This window comes from Nipponia nippon, unplaced genomic scaffold (genome assembly GCF_047370975.1).
Source record: "Nipponia nippon isolate SJK-2023a ecotype South Korea unplaced genomic scaffold, ASM4737097v1 scaffold_5, whole genome shotgun sequence".
Taxonomy (NCBI): Eukaryota; Metazoa; Chordata; class Aves; order Pelecaniformes; family Threskiornithidae; genus Nipponia; species Nipponia nippon.
In genome coordinates this window covers 98,925,185-98,936,434 of record NW_028262369.1, presented here as the reverse complement: position 1 = coordinate 98,936,434, position 11,250 = coordinate 98,925,185, and the positions used below count along the sequence as shown (strand labels likewise).

The window sequence follows — 11,250 nt, the reverse complement described above, 5'->3', positions numbered from 1 at the left end:
ATACTTCTATTTTAAAAACCGTATATGAAAAGGCGGGTTTCCCCCCTTTCCTGACTTATTAAGACGTTCTACAGAAAAGTGCTTGCGTGCGGAGGTGGAGAAAGACATCTATTTCTAGGCATGCGGTAATTGCTAAGGGACTGGGAAAAATCTTGGGAAAAGTGGCAGCTGCCCCCAGAATGAAATGAATGACTGCTTTAAACAGGGCTGACCAAAAGGGAGGTCCACTGAGAGAAATGGAAAGTGCCTTGACAGAGGGATTGTTGTTTGCAAGTGTTGTGGTTGTTATACACAGTGTGTGTTTTTTAACCGAGTTCTCATTTGGTCTTTTAGCAAAACAGAAACAAAAAGTGGTAAGTAGTACTTTCATTTTCATTTTATTTAATTCTAATACATAATTCCCAGGATTTTCATGTGGATCTTCTTTGGTTAATGATCTGAAGGCTTGTTTTCTTCTTCTAGACAGAACACGTTCCCCCATATGATGTAGTACCATCAATGAGACCTGTTGTCTTGGTGGGTCCGTCACTGAAAGGCTATGAGGTATGTATTCCAGGGATTTGCAGTTAGTATTTTCTTACCTATAATCTTCCTTAATACATTCAGTGTGTGTGGTCCAGTGCAACTGTTCCACGATAATTCAAAGTGATCTTGGCTTAAATAATTGTCAAAAATGTTAAATAAGACCTAAGAGCATAGTAAGCACTGGCACCGTTTGGGTGAGGTCCCAGCTGAATTTTATTTTGCCTTGCAACAGTGTCTGTTACTTGTGATGCCTCAGCTGAAGAGTAGGTAACATAAGTACGTCTGTGCTCTCTTTGCAGTTTTACTGCTTTAAACAGTGCACGTCCATTGTTTTCAGTACAGTTATTCTTGATGAAACCCAGTAAGAAAAAGGGAATTTGTGTCTGCTACAAGAAAAAGTCAGAGCAGTCAAATTAACTAGCTAGACTTCTGTGTACATGTAAAATTTTAGCCAAACTAGCACATGCTTTGAACTTAATTAGCAAGAATTTTGAAGACGCTTCCCTGTTCTTCTCCTTTTTTCACTTATAAAAACTTTACATCTACCCATGAAACTCAGTGTTGGCAAATGAAGTAGCTGGACTATTGCAGCGTATTCAGCTTTGCTCTCCAGCACCTGAAGCTGAATATGGGAACCAAGGATCATTATTTCAGCATGTTTTCGTGACGTTTATTTTTTTTTTAAGATTATTAGTATGTTGAAATAGATATGTAAAGAAACCCTTAATCCTTCTAAATCATTTGCCTCTGTTCAACGTGGAAATAGGTATGGTAACAGGCACAGATAAACAGGACACCCATTTTTCAAGGCTGCTGCAGATTCAAGTGAGCATTTAACACGTGCTAAACGAGCACAGGCTTTTAGCAGGGCATTTTAGTGAACTTAACCATCTGTTAAGTGTTTTGCTGAATTAGGATCTAAATGAACATGAACATAAAATCAAAGATACACTTCATTTAGCTTAATTAATGTTGTTAGTACTTTATAGGATATTATTAAACATATTGGAATGGTTCTTTTTGGAAGATTACAACATGGTACAACTATTAGCATAATGCAGTGTTCTGGCATTGGTTTTTTGTAAGAATGATTGAAAGTGTGGTTTAGCAGAGCAGGTACTTCATGTTCTACTCTGCCTTTTAATTTTATGGTGATGTTTCTTGACAGGAGTAAATTTCATTCATTGACGTCCATGGTGCTGTACCACACATTCATTTGCCTAGGGACTCTCAAGTTTGGAGGGGAGAGAGGCTGTTTGTTAATACATACCTCTACAAATATGCTGTCCTGCCTTTGTTGAAAAAAATAGTATTAAACGTGACATCTTGAACATATAGAGGTGTATAAATGGTAACACAGATAGAACACTAATTCCAATTACGAATAGTGGTCTACATAACAGAAACGCAGTGATCTTACTTTGCAACCTACATGGGAAAATTCTTTTGACTATTTTTTTTCTGACTAAATTCTGAAGGAACCATTTTGAAAGATAACCTACGAGAAATAAACTGCCAGAGGCCTGGGGGCTTTGATTAAGTTCCTGTCTAGACGGGCAGATAATAGGTGTCAGCCTGAGTTGTCCTGAAAAGGACAAGGAGCTCATTCAGTAAAGCAGATGAGAGCTGCTGGGGCTGAGCATCTCTCGGATGCTTCACCATGTACAGGAATGGAAGCATCCATTTTTTCTGCTTGTATGCCTCTCTGAGAATAGTTTTTCTCTTCTGTTAGCACAGTCATCCAACACGATAAATCTAGTATCTGAAATTTTAAGCCAGTTCTAATAGTGTTACTGTAGAAAAAAACCAAATTATCTGTTCAACCCGAATAGTCCCATATGCTTTTGACATGTTCTGAAGCCTGTTGGGAATGGTATTGCTGCGGAAGGTGGTGAGGTGTGCTCTAATGCTTCAGTGCAAGTCAAGACAAGAGCGGAAAGAGTGACAGCTCTCACATCCTCCGTTCCGCATTTTGGAGAATGAGTCAGAAAACTTGCAAGTATTTATTAAAAAGCGTGCTGCCAAGAGCATGAAAATTAAATGGTTGCTACCTATAAAGGGTATTGATTGTTGGCAGTATCCTTACCTTCTACTTACCTCTTTTCTTACTTTTGACTTCTTTTTCTCCCTGTCAATCCTCCCTGTTCAATCTTCCTCACCTCTGCAAAGGTGACAGACATGATGCAGAAAGCTCTCTTTGACTTCCTGAAGCACAGGTTTGATGGGAGGTGAGAAATACTGTCCTTTTCATGCCTTTTTTTCCCTCATGTTACTAACATTTTAGTGATTTTTTTTTTTTTTTAATGTAAGAAGATTGATGCATGTTCAAAACTGATTTACTGGCTTTGTATCAACACTGAAATGCAGCCAGGTGTGGAGTGGAACACAGCTAATTTATTACTAGAAGTGCATGTATCTCCTATGTCTGTAGTAGGATTTCGTAGGTTTAACAGAATAATTCCGCCTCAATGTCTTACCAGCCTGAAGTTACAGGAGAAATCTAGATGAAAAGTGACTGGGCCACATGGAAAGTGTCAAAATATCTTTAAAGACAGAGCCCGGCCCCTGGCTCGCTGCTGGCCCTCCTTCCTCCAGAGCTCCCGAGCCTCTGCTCTGCAGCCTGAGCTGACTGCGTGTTGGGTAAATTGAACTGAGTGGATGGCTTTCTTTTTCAAAGAGCTGTCTAGTTCTTTTCATGTCATGGAACAGCTGAGAAAGCATGACTGATTGCCTGTAAAAGTACGGTTTTATTCACAATCCTTTGGGCATATGAAAATTTCTTAACCGTTGGATACAAAAGTGCGTACTGCTGGACCAGCTCAGCCAGCCACTGAAGTGTGCAGACACCAAATAGAAGTGCCTCTTGATTTGATTTTGCTCTATTTGGGCTAGGTTCATTCCAGCACCATTTGTGAAGTTCCAGGCTCCTTTGCAGCAGCGTGTTCTCTAAATAAAACTAATCACACCCTAGCCCTGAAATAAGTACCAGAAACAGCAGATTTCAACAGGGTGCAGTAACGGTGCTTCAGACCAACACCTAAGGAAAAGCAACTCTTAAATATTCTCAGTAGTCAAAAATACTTAAAAAGGCAGCTTGAAGAAGGAAATGCTGAGAACTAAAATATAGAAAAAAGTGTGTCAGAACTTCAAAAATGGTAAGGAGGGTTCATCTTGTTCAGCTGGAACACAGGGAATATTTCCTGAGGAGCTGTGAGAAGGATAATTTGGATTTCTTTGCTAGGAACATAGGCTTGGACCATGGCATCTCTCCCTTTCCACTGGAGCTCGTCAGCAGCCGTAGGTGTCTGCTGCATCTTTGGGATGTTCTGCCCTGCCTTCATCCCAGTTTGTCCAGTATATTGTACCTGTGAAAAGGAGCTTATACTGTGCTAGCTAGTGTATAACAGTAAGTCAGGTTTGAAAATACCTAAATCATTGGCACTAGGACAGTGAAAATAACAGTGTCTGTTGTTTAGAAGATGGGGAGGAGGATTTATGGTCAAGGTACCTTTTGGGGTGCAGCGAGGAGATGGCAGTGCTGAACTAACCCAAAAACAGCTTAGACAAAACGTTTAATGATCAACTTCTGTGCAAAATATCTCATCTCCTCCCCTGTTTTTAATTGCCCAGCTCAAGTGATTTTAGCAGATTCTACCAACGTAGTGATTGATTTAAAACCTGACAGATGAAGCACTCTATGTGGCAGCCTGCAGTTAAATTTGTCATTTTTCTGAGCTGTTCGTGTGTCCTGTCAGTGCCTCCTCTTCCCGCTCTGAGCAGCGTGGCCGCTCCGGTGCCCATTCGCCTGAGGTGTAGGTACACAACCGCAGCGTATATTCTCTTCCAGCTGTTGGCCCCTACATCTGTCAGCTTTGCGTATGCCGGTGGTACCTGAGAGTCGCTGTTTTTAGGAGGAGACCGTGGCAACGGGCAGTGATAAGTCATCTCCAGTTGCCACGGTATGATTGCTATGAATATATCCTTCATGAGGTATATTTTTATACCCTGGATGAGAACGTACTCAGCAGAGGCCTGATCCACAAAGGTCAGCAGCACCTAAATACAGAGAAGAAAATGGAAAGCACACTTAGAGGTGCCCATTTCAGCTGCTTGATCTGGTGGGAGGCAGGACTGCTCCTTGCCTTGCTCTTCTGTCTTTTCCCCCACCGTGCCCTTGGTCTGCACAGAGGGACAAAAGGGAGAGATGCTGCCTGGAGTGAGGTATTTTTTTGGAAATCCTATGGCCATTAGCAATATTGGCCACTAGATCAGGTAGAAGTATGAAATTTCAGCATTGAAAAAGTTAAATGCCACAAGCAAGCTGATACAATTGACTTTAGCTCTGAATAACTTTAGAAAAATGAATTAAATTCCTTTTCAGGCACCTCAGCTGCTTCTTGGTCCTCCTGCCAACTCTTATGGCTTTGCAGTCTTTTCCTCCTCCCTTTTCTTTTTCTTTTCCTCCATCTCTTCTGCAATTTTGTGACAGGTCCACATTACCAAGAAGGAAAATGACTGGCCAAGGAGGAGCTTTTCAAAAGACTTCAGTAAGATTTGAACTAGCAGGACTCCTTCCCTACCTCTTAATACACTTGGCTTCTGTCAGCTCCTTCTTTTGTAACTGCAACATCCTTTTCTGGCTGAAGGAAAGGCCCGAGGGCTGTGTTGTGCCGGCCTGTTGAAAGGAGTCTGCTAAAGCTTGGCTGGCACAAGGCATTCAGGGAATGGCTGCTGGAGAGCCTCTAACAGCATCATTTTCTAAATGCATTGTGTTTAATCACTGTTGCGTAGACCAAGCCTGACTCTATACACCGTGTAAACAAAACATAGCACAGGCACATGTTTTTCTTAACATCTTTCAGCAACAGTGGTGTTTAGGATTACTTCTTACTCTGGAAGAATGAAATGCATCTTATATCTGGCACAGCAGGTGAGCGTTTGTGGTCCCTCCTCTGTTACGTGTCTCTGGTTCCAGGAGTCAGAGATGTAGGAGCTCCCTCAGCCAGAGGTGTGATCTGGACCACCGTGTTTTATCATCACCCCTAGACCCACGATCCACTAATTTCTCCCATTTCTTTTTTAAACTCATTTATGCTTTCGATCTCTACTGTATTTTCTGGCAATAAATTTATTTATGTATTATGTAGAAAAATACTTGCACTTCTTTTTAACCCTCCACCTGATAGTTTCACTTAGAGCTGCACGAGTCTTACGTTCTGTGGAATAGCTGCTAGTCATTTCCAGCTTGCTTTCTTTTCATTATTCGTGGCTCTTTGGCTCATCACAGTCCTCCGAAATGGATTTTACGTGAAGTGATTGTGTGGTCTTTGTTTTATAACCTTTTATCTCTTGTCAGCTCACTGACAGATCAAGTAAAAAAATTGCCCTCCTTAAGTTAAAGAGGAGGCTCCAGCAGTACAGATAGCTGTGGCTCAACTTACTTTTCTCCTCTTGGACCATGAGCCAAGTCGTTCAGCCCGTCGGCACGGCTCCCTGTCTGGAAAAGGCGAGTGCGTGTTGGAGGAGCAGTCTCCCAAAGCAAGCAGCTCTGTTCAGTGACTCACAGGCACTCAGATACGAGTGACATGGTCTGCTCCCATGTCCAGACATGGCCCTTCCTTACCGCTCAGCAACCTCAGGTTTAATCAACCGTTTAACTATCTGGGAAGAGAAGTGCTGTTACTGTTACAACTCTGTTGTTCTGTAAGACTCGCGTAACTTGTGGTATTTATGGTACTGTGTAAATTCTTGTAGGAGATGAGTGAGTTAGGGAGGAGAAAAGTTAACTAATGCATTAAATAGAATAGTCAGAAACTATATGCCAGAGTCTCTAATAGCATAGGGAATAGACAATGCTTTACAGTTCTGCAGCGTTTCTCTTTAGTTGTTCTTTAATGATGACATAACTCAGCTATAAAACATGTCTGAGTGGTATTTTATTGTCTTTGCACTTTGGAATGGAATGTAGCTGTAAATCATGCACAGTGCGCTGAAAATTTGACTACTGTGTTTTTGTTCTGTCCTGTGTTCTTACTCATAGGATATCAATAACTAGAGTGACAGCTGACATTTCTCTTGCTAAGAGGTCTGTTCTAAATAATCCGAGCAAGAGGGCAATAATTGAGCGGTCAAATACAAGATCCAGTTTAGGTAAGACATTGACACAGATGTAATTCTGAACATGGTTACGTACTGGAGGAAAGTGACAGGATTTCAGCCTTCAGGATGTCATCAGTTCTGCAATTTTAAAAGTGTCTACAGCATTTTAATGTATAATTCTGAATTTCACATACGCAAATGGGAGACACATTTTTCCTGGCTGAGGAGGGGCAACGGAGCACGGTGTACTGTGTTAGCCTTGCGTTAAGCAATTACCTGGGCTAGAGCAAGCGCTATTACAGCTGCTGTTTGTAAAGGATGAGTCAGGGGCCCGCAATCAGAATATGGGTTCAGTGCTGTTTCCTCCCAAGGTGAGTTGGCCTCACAGCTCCCTCTTCACAGCCCTGTGCTTTTAATTCCACATCACAAGGTGCCAAAGAGCTTTCACCTTGTCCAGCCAGGAAGGAAACATGTTGTTCCTGACCCTGGGACTGGTTTTGTATTTAATGTTGAACAGCTACAGCTTAATTTTGCTGTCTAGCCATGAGCTCTGGGTCTTCCCACCCTCTCCTCACAGTGTCACGACTGCCGGGTTACACTGGCCTGATGAATTTTTGTTTCTTTTGCAAGGGTGGAAATTTGTGTGTAGTATGTGCATGCCAATAACCTGGTCTCTGGGACAACTAGGAGGCAGGGGGAGTTGGTTTTTGGTCTTCTCAGGAAGAAAAGGCTCTTAAACCCACTTCTCCGACGTCCTGAGTGACTGTTTGAGCTAGCGGTCTAGGTCGTAGGACGCCTCACTTCTAGTTGGCATTCTAGTACAGGAGTAGGCACCGCAAAATTAAGTGCTGCAAAGGTGAGTACTAAATCTTCTTGTGCCTGTGAGCATGCGCTGCTCTGTGGAACAGCTCTTAGGCAAATTAAATGCATGTGAGTTGCTGACATACAGCTCTTTTGTGCTTCGGTGGTATAACTTACAGGCTTCAATTTGTGCTGAGTTTATCTATTTAAAACTCGTCACATGCATGTGAATGATTAAGAAGGGTCAGAACAATGAATATCGGAAATACAGTTTACATGGAAATAAATCTCTCCTTTTTCTTCAGACAAAAGTGCTTTGGTGTGACCATTGCCATTAGTGTCGTTTTAAATATTACCCTGTCAGTTATATAACAGAAACAATTTTTTTGTGATTATAGAATTAGGAGGTCACAGTTCTGCTTTTCATACAGACTCTTGTTTAAGTTAAATCAGAATTCCAGTCTGAGAACAAAAAAAAAGTTTTAGGAACTGTCCATACATCACTGGCTGTCGAAAAGAAAAAATCTTATGCCTCCTAAGCTATTTAGCAGACTTGGAAAATATGCTTAAGTCTATTTTGTGTTAACAGAAACATGCATTTAATTGTACCCAATGTTTAAATACACTGATATTATAAAGGAACATAGTACATATGTATTTTCAGGCAACAGAATTGTCTCAAAGGTAATATTTATTTTAAAAATTGCCTTAAATAATAGGTTATTTTATGGAAATTACATTAATTCACATATGGATTTCATATACTGAATGCATACATTCTGTGAAAATAAATGGGTGACGATATTTTTGTCTAAGTAATGCTGGGGTTGAATGGCTTTCACCTGTTTTGTTTTCCTTTACTAGCTGAAGTACAGAGTGAAATTGAAAGAATCTTTGAGCTGGCGAGGTCCTTACAACTGGTGGTCCTAGATGCAGACACTATCAATCACCCTGCACAACTTATCAAGACATCTTTAGCACCAATTATTGTCCATGTTAAAGTGTCTTCTCCGAAGGTAACGTATCTCACCCTTAAAATATGTGTGTTTGAGAGGGACCTGGAGGGCACTGTGGGAGTGAGCAGTGTGGTATCTGCACCTGAAGAAATTAAGAGTGAGACGAAGAGAAAAAAAGTAAAATTTTTAGATCCAGGGCTTGACAAGGGAATGTCTGACGCAATTTCTTTTTTCCGCCCTAAACCTTAACCTAGCCTTAGGCTGAGCCTTAGATGAGGCACCCACCAATTCAGTAGACAAAAAAAATTCCTGAGGATCAAATTCTTTCTGTAGCTCTCAGTTCCCCTTGGCCGTCCCTTTGCAGCCCCCCTACCCCACCGCAGCCGTAGTGCTGGGCTGTCTCTACAAACCGTAACCTTAGGCCGAGCTTCAGAGAAGACACCCAGCCCTTCGCCCACTTCCCGGGCAGTGAATGACGGTTGTCTGCTGGTCACAAACAAAGCCTGTCTGCTTTTCTCTGTGGCTTCCACCTGGGGCGTGTTGATACACCATCCACTCTGGGTCCACTGGGTCTGGACCAGTGTGGCCAGGCTGCTGGCCAGCTCCTGCCATGGGGCATGTATGCGACTGTTGCTCAGGAGTGCAGCATGGACCCCACCGCGACCACAGCTGTTCGTGCAGAAGGGGGCCTGGAGTCACGACAGAGACTCTGGCTCTCATGGAATGAGCACAGCGGCGGTGGGGTGCTGCCCAGCACCTGCTGGAGTCACCACCGTGGCACATCAGAGGTGTTTGCAGACAGCCATGCGTCAGTTCTTGGTGCAAGTGATGGGGGAGGTTCTGCTGGACCTGCTGCTGGGGGAGGAAAGGAAGGACTGGACAGAGTTGTGACGGTCCAGGACAGCCTTGGCTGCAGCAACCATGAGATGGTGGGATTGAACATCCTGAGAGAAGTGGGCAGTACAAATAACAGAATTGCAGACCTGGACTCTAGAACTGGCTTGTTCAGGGACCTGTTCAGCAGGATCCCATAAAAGACCGTCTTGGATAACAGACAGCTCAGCAGAACTGTGTGATCTTCATGGACAGCTTCCTCCAAGCACAAGAATGATCTGTTCCTCCATGGAGCTGGGTGGGACAGCAGTGTGGATGAACAGGGAACAGCCTGACCTCAAACACCAAGAGGAGGCCCACAGAAGATGAATGTGGGGACAGGCGTCCCAGGAGGAATACATCTTGGCGGGAAGCTAAGAAAGCCAGAGTTCAGCTGGAGCTAGAACTAGCAAGAGATCTTACGGGTAGCAAAAAGGGCTTCGGTGAGAACATGGCAAGCAGAAGGAAAGCTAAGAGAAGTGCGGGCCCGCTGCAGTGTGTGGCAGGGACCCACAGTAGCAGAAGGTTGATCTGGAGACAGCCTAACTAACTGGACATAGGCAAGACCAAGGGACCAGATGGGATTCATCTCAAGGAGCAGGCTCATGCCATCACAGAGCTGCTTGCTATTATCTTTTAAAGCTCGTAGTGATCTGGGAAGGTTCCTGATCAGTGGGAAGAGACAGATGTCACATCCATTCTCAAGGAGGGTAAGAAGGAGGAACTACAAGACAGTCAGTCTCACCTCAGTCCCTGGGAAGGTTATGGAGCAAATCCTCTGGGAAGCTGTTCCCCAGCCACATGCAGGACAAGAAGGGGATTGGGAGCAGCCAGCAGGGATTTACCAAGGGCAAATCATGCCTGACCAGCCTGGCTGCCTTTTGTCATGAGACTATGACCCCAGTGGACAGAGGAGGAGCAGTGGCTGTTGTTAGTCTTTACTCTAGCAAGGCTTTGATGTGGTTTCCTTGTAGTATCCTGATGGGCAAATTGATGAGATATGGTCTGGATAAGTGTGGGCTCTAAGAGAGGTGGAAGATTGGATGGATTGCTGGGTTCAGGGTGCTGGTCAGAGGTACAAAGTCCAGCTGGTTACCAGTGGTGTCACTCAGGGATCTGCAATGGGGCCAGTACAGTTCAATGTTTTTGTTAATGACCTTTGTTGTGGACAATATCTAATTCTGGGGCAGGTTAAGGTGCCAGAGGGCAGGGCTGTCATTTAGAGGGACCTTGGCAGGCTGGAGAAACGAGGAACCTCTTGGAGGTCAGCAGATGCAAATACCAAGTCCTGCCTCTGGGCTGGAGCAGCCCCCTGCCCCAGGCCAGGCTGGGGCCGACTGGCGGGGGAGCAGCTCTGCAGCCAGGGACCTGGGGGTCTTGGCGGAGAAGAGTTTGGGCAGGAGTGAGCAGTGTGCCCTTGCAGCAGAGAGTCAGCCGCCTGTTGGGCTGTACGAGCGCCAGATGGGTCAGTCCTGGCTCGGAGAGGTGGTGGGATCTCCTTGGAAATGTTCAGAACTCAGCTGGACGAGGACCCGAGCAATCTGACGCAGCTGGCCTTGCCTTGAGTGAGGGGCTGGCACAGAGACCTCTAGAGGCCCTTGTGACTTAAAAAATACTGTGGTGGTCTATGGTTCCATCATTTTCTTTGAAACTTTACAGAGAAGTAATGTAGGATTCCTGACTTTTCTGCCCCTTAAATTCTAGTAATGAACGCAGTGGAAGAAAAAAAAAAAAAAGTAAGTTGAACTGTGTGTAAAATACCTTCTGTACCCAAAAGGCACCTCAGAACAGATGAAGTTACAGCGCTATTGCTGCACAACATAACATGCTGCTCCTGTTGGGCTGCAGTCAATCCAGCAATCCAGTATAATTCTGTATATATGTAATTTTTGTGGTCCTCTAGAAGATTACATTTCTCAAAAATAGCCTATTACTTCAAGTAGAATAAAGCAAAATCACCATTCGCGCTGCATTTGAAATATTTGCAAGGGATCAA

At 43.8% G+C, this 11,250-nt stretch overlaps 1 protein-coding gene across 3 annotated transcripts in view; it reads left to right on the top strand.

The window, feature by feature from the left end:
• Positions 1-11,250, top strand: part of CACNB4 (calcium voltage-gated channel auxiliary subunit beta 4) — a 115,472-nt gene that overhangs the window by 85,590 nt on the left and 18,632 nt on the right. For 2 of the 3 annotated variants that reach the window (XM_087734500.1, XM_087734501.1), the window contains 5 exons: positions 334-353; positions 463-543; positions 2,695-2,753; positions 6,566-6,675; positions 8,290-8,441. In XM_087734500.1, coding sequence (XP_087590626.1) covers positions 334-353; positions 463-543; positions 2,695-2,753; positions 6,566-6,675; positions 8,290-8,441 — 422 coding nt within the window. The remainder of the gene's footprint in view (positions 1-333; positions 354-462; positions 544-2,694; positions 2,754-6,565; positions 6,676-8,289; positions 8,442-11,250) is intronic. The other variant, XM_087734502.1, reaches the window with a different exon arrangement.